The following is an 18849-nucleotide window of genomic DNA, read 5'->3' as shown; positions in this document are numbered from 1 at the left end:
CATATGAACATATAACACACCACCCAAGTTTTCTGTGCATTATTTTGCCTGTACAAGTAGAAAACAGGATACCAACAAAGAACTGACCCAGTCATCAAAATACTGCTCCACAGCACCAGCAGTGGTCAAAAACCTGCTAACACTTGCTAGCCCTATAGGCCTCCAACTTAAAATTCGATAGACCTTTTTCACAGAAGCCACTTTGATTCTGTTATGTGTTACATTCCAGTGGAATGGAGTCTTTGTTAACGTTATGAGTAAGTCTGTGCTTTTCTTGCCATGACAAGTTAAAACATCTGCTGTGAAAAAAGACCTGTGAATTGGATTCATTTGGCAATGACAAAGAAGCAGGAGTACTCCGATGTTAGCAAGGCTATCAAGATTCAGGTTAGCGTGAGTTATTCAGAAAGCAAAATGACATGGGAAGTAGATGGGAAGAAAGAAGATGGGCAGATTTTTGACAGTGAAGAAAAAAAAAATGTTGAAGCTCATTAAGCAAACACACGTCAGTCAAATCCAAAGAATAAAGAAGTGTATCTTGCTCTAGAGTTCACTGTCAGTATAGCTTCAGTATAGTGTCTGTCGTGTCTAAAAACTCCGACAGTTTGGGCAAACTTTAATTTGCATTTTTCATTTGCATAACAGAAACTTATGAGAAACTTACATGAAAAGAAACAGTTCATGATCTCAAAAATGTTATTTCAATAAATTCAACCTCTTCTTCTTTTGTAACAAGTTTCCCTTTTGTTACTGGCTGATAACAAAAGGGAAACTTTTGTTATCAGCCAGTGAATTTACACATGGCTGATAACAGCCATGTGTTAATTTACACATGAAGCCTCCAAAGAGGGGCACAGCAGAAACAGTTCGAGAACTACTGCACTTCAGGGATAATAATACCAATGTACCATGTTAATTAGCAGTACTGGTCAACCCCCTTAAACAGTGCGTGTCCATGTTGGTTTAGCTTTTTCCTGTTTCTCTGTGTCTCTGTTTGATATGCAGTATGCTGTCATAATTTGTGATGGTGCAGTTGCCCAAAGAGCCACTTAAAATGTAAAATGCGGTATATTTTTAAGCATCTAATGCTCCAGAAATATTTGTGCTTCTCTTTCTTTCATACTGGATGTGTAGTTATCCAGCACTCATCACCACAAGTGTGATGGATGACAGCTGCTGCTTGTCTACGGTGTCTCATTTGCCCAGAAAATGTACTTCACTTTGTCAGCTGATGGTGATAAAGCTTGTCAAGATCCTTTCCCTGGTATTCATGGTGGCAGCAGGACTGACCCACTGACCTGCATGAGCAGCTACAATATGGATAGATGAAATGGATTCAGACTCCTTAAAGTACAGTGTGTCCTCTGGGCTTTTGTCTCTTGCTGAGATAATGTGGGGCTCATTAGCTGTCTGGCAGGAACAAATAATAGCCTGGGTGAAATGTTGCAGGGTTTAATTAACAACAATACTGTCATACACTACATATTAATATCAAAATTCATTCCTGCTGAGAGACAGATTTTTACAGTCTTTCAGTTTTGTTTGGGAGACTCGGGTTTGACAACATGAACATCCCAACACATAAGCTGTGCGTATACCTTAGGGTATATGTCATTTTAATAAGGTTTCAAAACAAAAACAATCAGATTATATTTGTTAAATTTGTTGCTGTAATAATTACAAGTTTCACATATTTATAACAGAAAGTGCAGAGCTGCTGGTGGTCATTGTGGTCACTGTGACAAACTTCTACACTCTGTTAACTGTGGTGTTTAGCCAAGGCAGGCATACAGCATATAAAAGTCTTATTTTTCTGTTTGTCATCAACAGTTCTCATGCTGAAAAGAGAAACCAAAATGCCCTTGAAATTTCTATGAAAACATGGTATTCTAATAATCTTTACAGTTATTCAACACATTGCTTCATTTGTTCTCAGTTGCTTTGGGGTGCAAAATAATTAAATGTTTCAAATATTATTCAGACTTCATGTTATAGTTATGGGTTTAAAATGCATTTTTTTTTCCTGTGATGGACAGAATTCAGGCTTTGTTGCTCCTAGCTCTATGGGAGACCTCAGCATGTTACTCAGTAATGTAGTCACATAGTGTTCCCCACTCAAGCCTTAGGGAGAGAAGTCAAAACAATTTTTTATTTTACCTGTTATGCAGTAGCGGTTTGCGTCTCCATAGGTGTTCTGATGATCTTTGAAATGTCTGCTTTCAAACCAGAATGTCAAAGTGTTTTCCCAGGATTAACCAACGTTTAAAACCAACATTTCCTAAGAGAGCACTTCCATTCTGCTCCTCTTCTTCTCAGGAACATAAACTGCAATAGCTGCACAAGCCACAGCAGTGGGTCTGAAATGTTGAATTAAATGCTGGTTTCCCCTGAAGACATCTCTGGGATCATGAAAATACATTTGAAGATGTAACCTGCTGCTGGTTAACAGGTTAAAAAAAAAAAAAAAAAAGCAATTTTGACTTTTTCCCAACATTTGGAAAAAGCTATGTGGCAGAATCACAGAGAAACGTTCGCTGTGCTGAGGTCACAAATGGAGCGTATTGCTTCTGACGTTATCACTGAGACTGGCTTCCTGAGAACAACAAGAGCATCAGCTGTTTCAGCAAGTGTCCCAAAACATGACAAAGCCCCCTAGTGGCCATTGTATTTCAACTTCAAGGAAATTGTCTTCAGTTTTCAACATTTCCATTTTTCAACAAAGAGGTTTTTAACAGAAGTTAGCCAGTGAAACTACCATTAAAAACATGACACTGAAAGAAAAGCTGCTCATTTACCTCATTTAGAGGAAAAAAAATCCCATTGGCTCTTCCCCCTCTTAAGTCTCTTGTCCCAACCAGTGGCAAAAATATTGAAAAGCATTCATTTGCTCTTTCAAAGTGCCTTAATTTGCATGTATTTCATCAGTGGCTCACCATGATGGACCATGTAGGTTTGATGGAATGGAATGCATTGTGCTGAGTCAAATTATAATATATACTTTTCTTTTTTCTTTTTTTTTTTTTTAGCATGAGACAATGTTAAGCTGTAAAATCACAGACCCACAACATTGGGAGCATAATGTGTTGTGTTCCCCCAGTGGGTCTTCAAAGTATTTTTCAGTGTTATTAAAAAGAAGGGCAGACTGGCACTGACATGCAACCCACACAGGGGCCATGGCAACAGACCAAGAGCTTCTCATCAGTACCCATAGTCCCAGTGTGATAGCCCAGTGTCTCTGCATAGGACTATCACTCTCTCTGTTATTGTGTCTTCAAGGCAGAAGCATGGTGTAAACAATGTTTGAACAATTATGAGCCTGTATATCTCCCAGCAGCTCTGTTAGGAATTGTTCTACCAGTCTACCTTGTTACAGGCACAACTGCCTTGTTCTATATGTTATAAGGCAAACAGATGAAGTCCTGTGGGGGGTGGGGGGTGGGGGCTGGTCTGGGAATATCAACAGTGTCGTGATCATAAGAGAAGTGGTCGTTTTACACACTGAATGAAGACGTTTTCCATCCAGGTGCCAGATGAATTTATTGCACTACAAATACAACAAAAACACAGTCTTCCCTCGCTGTTAACCTGTCTTACGTTACAACGGAGCTAACTTGCTTGGCCCAAAAAAGGATTACAACGCCAGTCACTCACATACCAAAGCTGCTACTACCATCTACTGGCAAAAACAAATACCGCCCCATAGCTAAATGACAATCATAATCACCAGAAAAATAACAGTGGGGCCACAGTCGCACTCTCATTGTAGCGATTCCAACTTCGATCATCCTGACTAAACCATGGATGTCTGCTGAAGCTGGTGTTATTGGCATTGGTAACAGAAACTGTATCTTGCTGCTTTGCATTAAGCTGAATGTACACTGGCTTTTATTGCTTTCCATGCACAGGTTTTTTTTGTTTGTTTTTTTTTTTTTATTGCTTAAGTTGGCACACAGATAAATACACTGCGCGCACAACTGATAAATAGCAAGGCAAGGCTATCTATTGTCATCAGCTGGTAAATTGCCAGCGAATTTTAACGTGTCACTTCCCCAATATTGAGGGAACCTGAGCGAATGGAAAGCATTTTTGCCCTTCTGAACCACAAGAAGTTCAGCCTTCACTGACTTAACAAAATGTTACTTGGACAGCTTTTTATCTTTAGTGGCTTTAGTGGCTTAAAAACTTTCCGGTTGTTGTTAATGTCGTTCATCTGGCCAAATTATTGCCTTGCGTCTAAATGATCCAAATTACAGCCTTACAGCTCTCACAAGCTGTTTCTTAAATGCCACTTAGCTGCTGGATCCCAGAGTATGCTCTTGTTGATTTATTAGGAGGTGGAATGGCTGAAAACCAGCAGAGCGACAAGGAGACGCATCCACTCTAGAGGTCACTCCCTTTGTGACTGTCTGCCTCATAGTTCAGAAGCTTGCAGTCACTGCTTGCAATCTTTTGTCTGCTGAAGTCTGTTTCAGATTCTGAGATATGCATCTGAATGCATCTGAGTCTCCAGGGTATACCTTTGATGAATATTTCATAAACCACAACGGCTCTTTTATTACAGGAGATTGGTCGTATTCAAATAACGTGTTCACCTCAACAATAAGCAACAGGATTCATTCAGCGCTCCTGACAAGGAGCAGATTGTTCTTCAGCTCGGCACAGTGGTTACTTGGCAGGGAAAGGCATAAAGGGAAGATGCAACATGGAACAATGACAGGGAGAAAAAAGAAATGGAACAACACAGTCATAGGCAGGGCCTCTGTGTTGTTTAACTTCATTTCATTTTTTTCCCTACTGGTTGTTGCTGCTGTGGAAGCCATTTTGATCTCATGTTGGCTTGTGAAATTTGGGTGATGTTACATCATTTGTCAAAAGGTGGTTTAACGCCATCTTTAAAGGCCGTGTGAAGTTCCCTCTGTTCTCTCTTACAGTTGGCAGGTGAAGATAAAATAGTACACTATTGGACATTTTGGAAGCCCTTTTTTCCCCCCATGTTATTGAGGTGAAGAAAAAAGCCAGTACATCCTCTTTCTAGTTTATCTAGAGCTTGGCTAAAATATTTTTTAAAATGTTGAAAGCAGATCAAGCACTGGTTAAATGCAAGTTAGCAGTATCTCATTTCCAGCCTGGGTAAGGTCTGTGTCACATTTGAACTTTGTGTCTTGAAAAACATCCAAGGCATATTTATAGAACGAATGCTGTGCGTGTTAATGATTTTATAAAAGTTATAACTGCAAGAAAGACAAGATGGAAGGAGAATATGTACTTTTTAGGCATAAAGTCCAGCGAAACATCGTGTTCCCTGAGCTGTTGTTTAAAAGAATATAACTCTTTGTTGTATGCACTTTGATTTTTATTGAGATCATAGAAACAAACAACACATCGAACAACAATATGTCCCAGTCCCTGAGTTTGTTTCACAATAGTGTGTTGACCAAAAGTAGTGAATAGCTCCCAAAGTTCCCCCTGCCCTCCTCCCTCCTGAATGCAGCTCTATTATGGGCACAGTAGCACGTATCAAGGTGATTTATTGCCAGAAAGAGCTCAAGTTGTTTAAAATGACTGGTGTGATTAGTCATATATGCTTCAGAGCTGAAAAAGGTGTGCACAGTGCTCCTGTAAATTAACAGCAGCTGCAGACTGTAGTCGACCACAGCAAGGTGGTCAAACGTGGTAAGCGGCGGAGTCGCTGGGGGACAAGGAGAGAAAGTGGGTCATTACACCCCTTTCAGGTATGAGTAGGTTGACAGTAGAGAGAGGGAGGCTACGTTCAAGATTCAGAGGCTCCACAATGAATTGATTTAAGCAATAAAAATAACAGAAGAAGTATGATAGTCTGTGTGTTCTGCCAAAATTCCACTTGAGTTACTGCACAAATATGCTCCATATATTCCAGCCCTCAGATATCTCCACGCTCCATTATTCCTGACAAAAAGGTGCTCCTGGAAGAACCTTTTTATTTTGTAACTGGTGTTTGTTTTTTAAAAAGTACTGTTTCCTCTTTCCTCCACTCTTCTAGCCCATAAATAGCTAACAGAAAGCATTTTTACTAAAAACCTCAAGCTGGCTTCACAATGAATCCACAGAGTGTTGCCAAGAAACTATTTTCTATGAGTATGTGGTATTTCTTTAAGGATCTTTAAAGAAAAATGTGCTTATTTGCTTTCTTTTTGACAGTCATACCACTCTCAAGTCTGTGCATTAAATACAGCACCAGAGCTAGAAGGTAATTTGCTTAGATTAGTTTAGCATAAAGACTGGAAGCAGCTGAAAAAGCTAACCTGGCCCACTCCAAAGTGTCCAATCATTTATGTAATTTATGCAGTAATATCTTTAAAATCTTTGGAGAAATGAGTATGGACATAACCTGCTGTATTTATGTGATGTACTAAAATGTAAGGCCGATGGCCATCTGTGCTATCACCTGTCTGATACCAGTGTGATGAAGGGCAGAGGACTCAAAGATTTTCACTATCATTACGCCCAGATAAACAACTTCTTTAAAGGAGGTTGTTGATGAGCTTACAGTAACATGGCTTTCCATCTATCTACTCGTGGATATACTTTTACACTGTGAAGTATCATCAGTTCAGCTGTGTTTAATGCACTTCAGGAGTGTCTTTTGTGATGAAATGTCATAATTCCCTTTTTGGTAAATGCACTTTCCTTTTAACTTGTGGCAGCATTACATTCTGTTCCTTTGATATTTCAGTGGGGGATTTTTATACCTTTTCTTCGTCTACAAGGGATCTGTGCGATTATTGAACATCAGGGCTAAATGGCAAGACTAGAAAGAAGCTTTTGCTCTTTGCTCCTGTGAGACTGACTCCAAAATCTGACCTTTATCACTGATGTTTTAGGTGGTTATACACGTTTCTGTGTTTAGACTACACTCGAGCTTGTGCTGGAAATATCTGAGACTGACAACATGCCATCTATGTGTTGGTGCTGATAGAATTTTAAAAAAAAATTACATTATCAAACAACAAAACTCATAAGCAAGGTGCATTGCCAGTAGCTGTTTGTTTTAACAGTGATAATGTGGTTTAGGAAGATGGCTCCATTAAGCGTTTGCTGCTTGACACGTTCTAGCTGAGTCTTTGAAAGGATAATGACCTTAGCATTTTCTTTAACCGGCCTTTGGCATTGGCAGCTGCAAAACATTCTAACAGCAAATTGATGCTTAAAGTAATTGCTTGGGTGAATTCCCAAAAGCACTTTAACCCCACGCCAACCTAGTTTAAGCTTTTCATTTAATGATACGTACACCTCATACTCAGATTGTGATTTTTGGATGGCTTCCAAAAAACATTAAGATGCCACAGAAATGCAGGAGTTCAAACTCAAGTGTGCACCAACTTCATAAATTTCAGAAAGATCAAAATAGGTTTATATTGTTTTTTTATACATCACCCAAGTCTGTATTTAATATACAGACTTCAGTAGATTTGAGTTCAAACTTCCATTTTTGTTTGCTGCGGCTATTGATAGAACTTCCTGGAGATGAAAAGAGGGCAAACTTGGGCACTGTTACTTAATTGCTCGCATCCAGCTATTTACCTCCACATATAAACAAAAAACCACAGAAAAGACTGGTGCTAATTACAATGTAGAACTGTTTCAGTGCCTTACAAATGGTTATATTTAGACCCTGAGTTTGCGTCCTTTCATTACACACTGACTGGGCATATGCATACAGCTTCCAGACAAAAGCCGAGACTACATGCCTTGGCTTTATATTTGGAGGATGAAATTCCTCTGAATTTGCTTCCACGAAAGCTCAGTGGTTGTTGACTGTAATGTTACACATATTTTAGAGACTAAATATAAAAATGGGAATGAGAATTACTTTAAATAAACACTTGTTCTAGTCTTAAAATGTGGACAACTCCAGGCACAGTTTTTGTTTTCTGTGAGCGAGGTTAACAGTAACTCACGACACAGTAACTGTTCTGTCACCGGCAGCTGGTTTCAGCGGAACATTCTCTTCTGCTGTACACCTTATCACAGTTTTCTTGGCATATTATGTTGATATGGGTGATTTTTTTTTTCCCAAAAAAATTCACACACTTGTAAAAACAGCTTCCTTTTTGGCCAAATTCGCCTGGTTCCTGTCAGGCTTGACTTCAAAGTCGGGTTCAGCCAAATCACCTGGACCCTCCCTAACTGTAATGTAACAGGCAAGACTCCGAAGTCTGTTTCAACTGTTGATCCCCCCCAACCTGATAGCAGCTGCTACACTGAGCATAAAGAACAGAACACTGGCTAAACAAAGCCTGAGGTTGTGTCTCACACACTGCTGACGTCAGCATTGGTGAACCAGATAAGAGCAGAAAAACGACATCATGCGTAAACGAGATTTATTCTTCTTCAGTGGCAGTAAACACAGCACACTGGCCCACTGGTAACTGTGCTGTACAAGATTTTTAGGGCTGATGAACATTAACGTAAACCGCAATAAACAGCAGGGTCACGGCTACGCGCTGACACTTCCCCACAGACACACACACTGGAGAGCCTCTCATAGCAGAGCTGCACGGTGACACTCTCAAAGGACCATAAATGTGCTTCTACTCACTGTCAAAGCTACGCCAGACTCCCTGTCTTTCCAGCAGAGAAAAGGAAAGTCCGACAGTAGCTTCTCATGGCTGGTTAGCTCTGACTCTGTCCATGCTACACTGAGCAATGGTCAGTCAGTCTCCTCCATGTTCCCTTATCCTCCAGGTCACACACTACGCGCCACGAGGCCACACCTCCTGCAGCCCTCACTCCTCTGTTGTGTTTTTAAAATATGCTGGGAGAGGGGTTTCTAGCACAATTTGAGTGTAGTTCCATTTTAACTGACATTATTACAGCCACTATTTTCTCAGACCTGTGACATATCTTTCATTCACCATTCACATTTCTTACAGAGTTTTGAGACTGCTGTTTTTAATTTGAGATGTTAAATAAATTACTTTACCATCAGTTCATTGTTAACAGCCAAGCCTTTATAATAGCTGACAAGCTGCAAAAATGCTTATACTGATGGCTGTTAACTTTCTCTGTATTAAAGCAAGAACATGATCTTGCATTAACCAAGTGCTGGTTGTGGATGGATATTGTATTGCAGGATCAAATACTAAAAAAAAGTATGTTGTCAGTGAACATTTTACTGATACATAAAGGAACAACATTTCCTCATTATGTTAACAGAAAACATAATCTGGCTGGCATTAAATTTCCTTCAAAACATATTTACTGGTGCAAATAGCACCAGTAAAGCAGGTAAATATAGTAACAGAATTACATGTTGGCAGTAGGGACATCATTTAATTTAAATATTTTGTGTGATCATATACAGACTGAAATAATTTACATTAAATGTAAATGTACTTATTGTCAAAGACAAAACAAGACAAACAAGAAGACAGATGCAGTGTCATCATAAAATGGCTGATGTACAGCCACATTCTGAATTTCCACTTTTTTCAACATGTTGCACTGTGCTGTTTTCTGTTTGCTGTCAGGTTGTCTTCAGTGAGATTGATGTAATGCACTACCAGTGGGCTCATTTTACCCTGTACAGACTAAGTTGATGACGCATTAGTGACTGACCAGTATTTTCTAAATTGAATTTTCTGAGCTGGCGCCAGTCCAGAGCCAGCTGCTTGTATTCAGCAGGCATCACCAAACAGCAGCCTGCATGTGTTTGGCAGCCGGAGACCATTCTTACTTCATTTATCCGAATTCTCCAGGCCTTGGGAGTTGACAGGCTTGGTAATCAGTGTCCACAAGCATAATCCCCATGGTCTCAAGACACCACACAGCCAGATCCCTCTCTCTGCCTCGCCTTCTCTCAGATTTTATATATAAAATCTGTTAAAATCACCTCGAGAGTGAAAACACATACACGCATACCATACAGTGTAAGATACTGAATGTAGAAAACATGTGTTCACATGTGTGAAGACCATCTGCACCACTGTGTCTGGGTGGGAAATCTATACCGGCTATAATTATTTCCCTCACGGATCCTCATTTTCAAGTAATATCTCCATAGGAACCTGCTCCTGCTCTTCTCTCAGCTTAATGTGTTAAATTTCACAAGAAACACAAGAAAATTGCAGGTAATGAAAACAAACCTTGCAAGAGAATGTGTGTGTGTGTGTGTGTGTGTGTGTGTGTGTGTGTGTGTGTGTGTGTGTGTGTGTGTGTGTGTGTGTGTGTGTGTGTGTGTGTGTGTGTGTGTGTGTCTTTAATTGTCATTATTCTAGGGAAAGATTAATTATTCTGGCAGAAACTGTGTTTGCTTCTATTTGTAAAGGTTACACCTCTGCAGTGGCAATTTCCAAAGTGTCTAAAAGAGATGTTCCATTTTTACTCCTGAGCAAATGAGAAACTCTAATAAAAACAACATTGCCAACCAGAGTGCAACTGGAGTACTTGGGAGACATTAGTAGTTCTCATGTGACTGCCCATGTGAAGAGACTTGAGCTCTGAAAAAATAAGTCGGGTGCAGGCTGTTGGAGGACAAGGAGCCAGCAGAAGACGAGGGACACAAAGAGAGAAAGAAAGCTTCCTCTGCGTCACTGGCAAGAAAGCTGAGTTGATCAACTGACTGTGCTTTTCCTTGCCCAGCTGTTCTGAGTTTAAGCTCTAAGAATAAATAGAACTTTTTTCTTTCATACCTGAGAGACAAACCTCATTACAGAGGTGTTTTTCCTCATTTTTGGTTCTGCAATTCATTTATAAGACACTCGACACTGGTGCTAGAGTTAGATTTCACTGCAGAATATTGCCCAGCAATCTTATTCAAATAATAATACTTCACAGAAAGAAATCCTGGACAATGAGCCACAGATAAAAGCTGTATAAATGACAACACAACAAACCTTAAATGTCTAGAGTCTTCACTAGTTTGACATTACACAAACAACGATGTAACTGCTGGCACACTACAATAGCGACGGCCTAGAGACATCAAACTCTGAGTGACACAGCACCCAGACAGAATGACTATCTGCAGTTTCATTGTGAGTGCAACTCAGGAAGCTCCTTAGATATAGACACTTTAAGAAATGTCAGCTTCTTCCAATCAAATATCGCTAAATGTTCCATTCACCATTTATTTAAAGCAAGTCTCAATCAGGAAAACACCACTGTTAACAAGCTGACTTACAGGTCAGACATTTTGACTTGTCATAGTAGAAGACACACAGGTGTTACTAATAAACACTGACAAAGCCCCTGTTTTATTCAAGTGTGCTAGTAAGTCATGACAGTGAGCCAGTATGAACAATGGGAAAAGAAAGAAAGAAAAGAAAATGGGCTTCCGACCTTTAATGTACCATTAACTAGGCATACATGGAGCAAAGATCCACACACGGATCCAATCACAGCATTTTTAATGCAAATTCCATGTAAAACAAATGCAATATCAGATTCATGCAGTTCCAGCCGCATAACCGGCTGAATTCGTAAACCTATTTTTCTTTTTCTCCAGACAAGAAACTTCTTGTTCTAATATATTAGTATATGATCATATTTAATTGGCTCAAAGAGGGAGTGGACAAATAACATGTTTTGTTGTTTGTCTATAATATATGTTTGCCAATATATTTGAAATAGGCCGTATCACATAAACATTCTATGATATATGGCTTGTTTTTGACACATTTTTTTACAAGAATCTGAAGCCACAAGTCTATATATGTTTTAAAACCAGTGAGGACTTTAAAAGGACTAAAACCAAAAGGACACAGTGTTCGCTGGTGTGACTGTCTAAGCTGCTGCCCACCTCGATCTATCACAGAGCTGCCTATGGCTCCCAGGAGGACCGGTGCACTGTGCAGCCCTCGCGCCACCTTTCCACCCCTTCGCCTCCCACCCTCCCTATCCCCCCGCCTCCACCACCATCACCACCCCGCCGTGAGTGACAGGCATCCAGTTCTGCCTGACTGAAGCCCCTATCTCCTAACCCTCAAGGACAACTAAGAGGACATATTGTCATCAACTCATCTCTTTCATTCCCACGGCCGCCTCCTCCATAGATGCACATATGCACACACTCTCTCTCTCACTGCGCACACACACATACACACACACACACAACACCAAGTGCGACCCACTCACCTGTAACAACATCTACGTGACCTTAGCTTAATGTCCTCGGGTGCCACAACAGAACCTATTCACACAAACAACCTGCAGGTCTGGCTGTGCCTGCCGCTTCTCATTCACACTGTGAGTCTGTGTTTGAAACCATCTAGGTGGAGGTTGTTAAGAACCACTTCAGACAGAAACCTTGAACAGAGGAAATAAACAAGGCATTGTCTGTGAAGGCTTCCGCACAGATCGCCTCACACTCCTGAGCTTGAATGTTTTCCTAGCTGTGGAGATCTGAATTCTTAATCTCATGTTCTACAACAGTCTGAGGCATCTTGTGATGTGAGAAAAGACCAACAGTTCCAGAGGAATGTCGGATATAGTGGAAGGCAGTTTTTCAAATAAATAACAAGGCTTGGCTGGCAGTAATGTTTTTTAGGCAATCAATGTACATTTCACGGTGCTAGGTTGTCTCCTATGGAACCTTTAAGGATTCAAATAACCTATTAGAAATAGCGATAATATAAAATTTAAAGGTATCACTGTATTGTTGTTACTGTTTTGCTTTCTTATAAACTAACTGCTCTTATTTCTATGAGTTGTTTTTGCACTTCAACATGTTCTTGCAAGTTGTAAAGCTGGCGAGACAACAGGGAGCCAGTACTGAACTTCAGATTAGAGACTGTTGCTTATATCTGCAGTAGGAACCTTCATATGTTGACAGGAAACTCTTTTGAATGTTGAAAATGTCAAATCCCAGAAATCATGAAATGTGATTTCAGAGAGCAGTGCACTCTTTCAAAGAATGGCCAGATTCATTAACAAAGACAGTTTCCTCTGAACTACTAGTTTTTAGGAGACAGGCAAGGAGAACCCTAACCCCTGGCTAAGGATGGATTTTTAAATAAAGTTGTAAAATGAAAACAAAATTAGTCCATCTTGTGAATAGTTTAAAGCACATGTCTTTATTTAAAGCACTACTAATCAATACTTTCATATTAGCTATGGGAAAAAAATGATGTGTTGTTATTGTAATTGTTACAAACCTACAGAGAACTATAACCTGACTTTACAGTTCCCCTCCATAGAGCATTTTAATGTTTTTCAGCTTATTGTTTTGGTTTTACAGCCGCAACTTTATGGTTTTGGTTATTCTCACTGCTCTCTTAGTGCTATTTTCAACTCTGATAAACCCACCATACACTACCTGATCTGATCCAAATGGCACACAAGCAAAGCTGTAACAACTAGCTGGTGTGCAGAGTGGAACTTAGCTACTAATGCTGAAAGAGGAGCAAATATTGATCTTACATTAACTTTAAAAAGTCTTTTTTTTTTTGGCGTTTTCCACAGCCTGACACAGTCTTCCTTAGTGAATGGAGTCTGCTCTGTTGTCAAAGAAATTAAGAAGACCATAGGATTCAGCTGAAAGCTCGGGAAAAAATGAACTTTCAACTGAACACAGTGTTAGTTCAGACAGAGAACTGAAGTTGTGCTTATATTAGTCGACTGGCATCTGCTAGTTCATTCATGTGTCACAATTAATGGCTCAGCCAATAAATCTAATGTAATGTAAAACCTGACACTTCTCAGTATTCCATTGTTGAGAATGCTTTTAAATTAGTATTTTTTTTTTATCATTTTTAAATTTTTATTATAGTTCTCACATGAGTCTTATTTGCTGCTCTGATTCTGCCAGTTTTAACTGCCAAACCATTTGCTGTAAATGGTCAATTCCTTACACCAGTGTGTATGTGAACCGAATTTAAACATGGAAATAATTAGATTCTGCACTTTTTCTGATCAGCAGACAAATTTAAGCAAACTTGGAGCACTGATCCACTTAACTCCTTTGTAAAGAAATAAAATGGTCAGATTTCCTTCATTTGTGTCCCTTCCTTTGAAGCATATGTTCAGATTCCGAACGCATGTGGATTTGATCTGCTCCTCAGAAGCTCGGTCAAATAACTCAACTTGCAGCCAGTGTTCACCTGTTTTAAATAAGGCGGTGCCTCACGTTTCCAGCAGATCATTGCTTTCTACGTAGCATTGTGATAGTAGGAAAAATGGCATCAGAACTAAGTGAAAGTGTCAGAAGTCAAATTTTTTTTCTAAGCAAAGAGGGTCTTTCTCAGCATCAAATCACGGCTAGACTAGAGGTTTCTAAGGGGGCAGAGCATGGAACTCTAAAACGGTTTGCAGAAACTGGATCAGCTGTATTCAAAGCACGATCAGGCAGACCAAAAGTGACCACACCATCAGCAGATCAATACATCAAGCTTAGTTCCCTGAGAGATAGAAAAGCAACTTCATCAAAGATACGGAATTTGCTAAATAAAGAACGCAAGACTCCAATCAACAAAAGTACTGTCAAAAGAAGGCTGTTTTGTAGTGGTCTCAGAAGACGAGTAGCAGTTTCTAAACCACTTCTCAGGAGGGTAAACAAGGCCAAACGCTGGGGGTGAGCTAAGAAATACCAACATTTCACGGTGGATGACTGGAAAAAAAAAAAAAAAGTCCTATTTTCTGATGAAAGTTTGAGATTTATGGCAGTAACAGAAGGACGTATGTAAGGAGATGAACAGAAGAGAAAATGATACCACAGTGTATCAAACCAACAGTGAAACATGGTGATGGGAATACTCAAGTCTGCGGTTGTTTTGCCTCTGGGGGTGCTTACTCAGTTCAGTGTTGGATACCTGCACTGAGCTGACTACACCCTGACCAAGGAGGAGCACCACTCCATTCTTCAGAGACATGCTGTAGCCTCTGGTTTGCATCATTGTGGAGAAGGATTCATACTGCAGCAGGATAATGACCCCAAACACTCCTCAAAGCTTTGTGAGAACTACTTGAAGACCAAAGAAGACCAAGGAGTCCCGACTGTCATCTGACTTTCCTCCACAGTTACCTGACCTCAACTCCACTGAACATTTATGGGGGCACTTGAAGACTGAGAAAGCCAAGAATTGTGTGATAACACAAGAAGCTCTTTGGAACACTGCAAAATTATGCATGTGCAAAGATTGACTCAAATTATTAGTCTGATATTAATGAAAACATTTGTATTACTTTCGAAACAAATGCAAAATAGAAGTATCTTGACTAGTGGTGTCTAGTTTCCAAGTCTCTGTAACCAAAGTAGTCACACAGTTGTCTTTCAGAGTCCTTGTGAGTGTAACATAAATTGGAGCCTTTCCTTTGTGCTGGCCTTTTATCTGCCTGTTCAGTGTCATATGGGAAGCTAATTAACTTTCACAGCTTTAACTTTTTAGCAGCCAAGTGGCAGCTTCTGCAAATTAATATTGAGAAATGGCACAAGATGAGTAAATTACGAAAAAAAAAAAAGTCCTCTTTCAATCTCACAGTGCATATTTTTTTTAACCTAAATGTAAGATGAAAATAATGAGAATCAGCACAAAAAACAAATTACAACGATCATCGTCCTTACAATGGGGCAAAATATAATTCTGTGTTTTACAGTTCTCCCCCTACTGCTGCATAAATCACACTCAGAGTTTCCCCAATGTACTGGAGCATCTATAAGCACCAAAGAAGGCCATACAGAGGCTATTCATTTCTATTTTCAGAATGCCAATTATGGTGCACAGCAGCAGCTTTGGATATTGAACCAGTTGAAGTCAAACTGTTGTAATACATTATTATCTATTTCAACCTGGTGCGGTGGGGAGATTCTCACTGCTGGATTTTCATCAAAAGTGATAGCCTGCTGAAAATGTAATTCACTATTTTAGTATAAATCAATAAGCCTCCAGAATCTATTCCCCCATTCCACCTTTATGTTAATATAAAAGATATGCTCAAATAGAACTTTAATTCACCACACAGACTCTCAGACTGTTTAATAGCCCCAATTTTATCCATAACTGCTCAATTGACACTTAAATTTCAAGCCCATCTTAATTTGGCTTCTCCTGACGATTTTAAGTTCTACTTCTCTTTGGAGCCAAGGCTTCTGTGACCCATGTTAATGGAGATTTATAGGCTAGTGCCATTCTAACAGTGATCTTCTATTAGGAATTATACCCCATTTGATCATTATTACTCTGTTCTCCCTGTAAAGAAAAAAAAAAAGTCATTGCTAAATGCGATGCAGTGTATTTAAATGTTCTGGGTCCTGCATATGAGAGAGCACACATTAACATGTTAAATACTGATCATGTGAAAGAGTTTAAAGTGAAAGCAAATTTTGTGTTGGAGTGTTAGAGGACATTCAGATGTTTCTGGTGCGGGATATAAATCCTGATGGACTCCCATCCGAGTGTATTCATTAATCATGCGTCTCATTGGCGAGGCTCTGATTTGGCACTGAGACAGATGAAGATGAACTCAGCAATATATTTCTCATCATAACACAACCCTCACATAAATATTAATAGCATATTTTCAGCTGGTGGGCATGAATCGTTTTTCAGACAGGGAATTTTAAGAGCTATCCATGCGTGTCCAAGAACAGTACAAGAGCAAGCGGTTGTGATAAACAACACCGCTTTAAGGCAACACTGAGAAGAAGGGTTTAACTGTACTGGAGACTCAAAAGGTCTTTATTTTATTTACTTCTTTAGGCAAACCTCTATCAATACATATTCTTATTTAACCTCACAGCTTGTCAACACAGATATTTTAATTGCACAAGTGACTGCTATCCCTGATGCTGGTTTATGAACACAGCACTCAGCTGTCATTAGCTGTCATTTTGGCATTAACTGTTATTAACTGGCTATGAGGAATAAATGGAAATAGCCAACCTTTGATAGTTTAAAGGTGCTATAGAAAATATTTTATATTAACAACGGATTAAATGACAATGTGTAATGTGATAGGGGCTGGTTTTAGTGATGAGCCTACAGAGAATTATCACCAGATTCTGCTGTTTCCCTCAGCTGTTTCATTTTTACGGACTTTGGTTTTTCCTGCTGTTTTGGTTCACTGTCACCACTCTCATCAACCACATTTCCAGATGCAGCCGGGAGCTATTTTCAGCTAAAAAAGCTCCCCCTGAAAAAAATCCACTGTACACCACCTGCCCAGCATTAAACGGCAGACAAACAACATTAGCAACCAGTTGATGGAACATAGCAGAGCATTAAAAGAGCCAGATTTTCCTTTCAGAGATAGAAGGACAGTGAAGTTTGGACTTACATTCATTTGTTGCTCAGACACATCACTCCAAATGCGACTGTTGCTCCCTGTCTGCTGGGTGCATTAATTAACTGCTTTCTTACATGGTCTCCATAAAACTTGAGATTGTAAGTCAACGTGTTGTAACCTGTGCCATCTGCATGGTCAAAAAACTAATTTGTGTATAACAAGCACTTTACACTCCTGGGTACAATTTCCCTATCCTATCATATGTTAGCCTGTCCACTTTGTTTTCTTTCATTGTTCACTTTGACATTGTGTCAGCTGCTTTCTGTTTATTTTCAATCAGAAGCAAGTGGCACATCGGTCCAGTCGTCGTCAGTTTCAGTCACGCTGTGGCGCAGGTTGCCAGAAGCAATTAACTTCACGACTGAAAAAATATATTGATTTAAGGGTTGTTATGTCATTAGTTGACTTACAACAGCTTGTACAGCCGCATCATTTTCTGTTTACACTTGTTGTCATTTTTGTGGCATTTTTCTGTCACTATTTTTCATGGATGTATTTATTTTTTTCTGGCTCTGTCACAAGAAGTTGATGTCTTGAGTCTTAATCCTGCATACAAAGAGTTGTTTTTCCAACTAGGGAAACAGCTGTCAACGAGAACAACACCAGACCTGTTTGAATAGTTGAAACAATCTGAAAGGTGGGCAGCGATTCAGGGGCTTTTTGCTTATGTTCAGCGCAGAGCTCTTGAATGTTGAAGTTTGGTGGTCTTAAAAAACTGAGAAACTGGTCTAAGTGTTATGTATTTACACACCTTCTAATGTTCTTTGCTACAGAATAAAAATATAGCCAATGACAGATACATCATTGTTGAATTTCTGCCTTAGTCACAGTGGTGTGTGTTTTTATGTCTCATTGCAGGTGTATGACCATCAGTACAAAGCCGTGTTGGATGGCATCGAGACAGATAGCATGCTGGAGATTGACCCAGTCCAGCGCACTGAAATCTTTAGAATGGGAAACGGGAGTGAGGAGGTACTTGAAGTACACGACTTCAAAAATGTAAGTAAAGGTTAAACAAGGCCATCTAAGAGATTCTTCTTTTGCTGAAAAATTGATGCTGTAATTCTGTCTTCTCTTCAGGTCAGGAAGGATTATGATGTTCACCATCTGCCCTTTTCAAAGAGGCAGTTGACCTTTGTGATATCATGGAATGGCGCATAAATAGCAAACCACGTTCAAAGATATTTCGCGTGTCATTTCTGTGAATTTTTAATGTTTTGCATGTCATTTAATGCCATTTTAGTTAGAATTAGGAATTAGGGGTTTGTAGAGAAATGACGTGGCGTGAAATGACGAGCGAAAGCCAGAGAATGCATATTGATAACACACAAGATGTCTTAAGAAATTGGTGTTATTCATACGCCATTTGGTGACACCAGGCTGAGTTGACAACATTTATCCTTTGTTGAAATTTTTAGTTTTTTCTCTCTTTCTGTCACAATTTCAATAGAAAAAGGTGTGACAAACCTTTAAAACATCTGAGAAACAAACTAGAGATACAGTTATAAAGAAAATACCACGCAAACACATAATAGCAGTAATTGATGCCAAAGCATCCTAACTCTGGAAACTTCTGTGTTGAAGTGCACG

The 18849-nt window shown here is 39.5% G+C and overlaps 1 protein-coding gene across 1 annotated transcript in view; it reads left to right on the top strand.

Annotated features, from left to right (window-relative positions):
- tnmd (tenomodulin) overlaps positions 1 to 18849 on the top strand; it is a 45510-nt gene that overhangs the window by 8578 nt on the left and 18083 nt on the right. The window contains exon 3 of the mRNA XM_041047413.1: positions 18118 to 18258. Within this exon, the coding sequence (XP_040903347.1) occupies positions 18118 to 18258 (141 nt within the window). The remainder of the gene's footprint in view (positions 1 to 18117; positions 18259 to 18849) is intronic.

The sequence above is a fragment of the Toxotes jaculatrix genome, chromosome 10 (genome assembly GCF_017976425.1).
Source record: "Toxotes jaculatrix isolate fToxJac2 chromosome 10, fToxJac2.pri, whole genome shotgun sequence".
In the NCBI taxonomy this organism is placed as follows: domain Eukaryota; kingdom Metazoa; phylum Chordata; class Actinopteri; family Toxotidae; genus Toxotes; species Toxotes jaculatrix.
The sequence above is the reverse complement of the archived record's forward strand: the minus strand, read 5'-3'. Positions and strand labels throughout refer to the sequence as shown.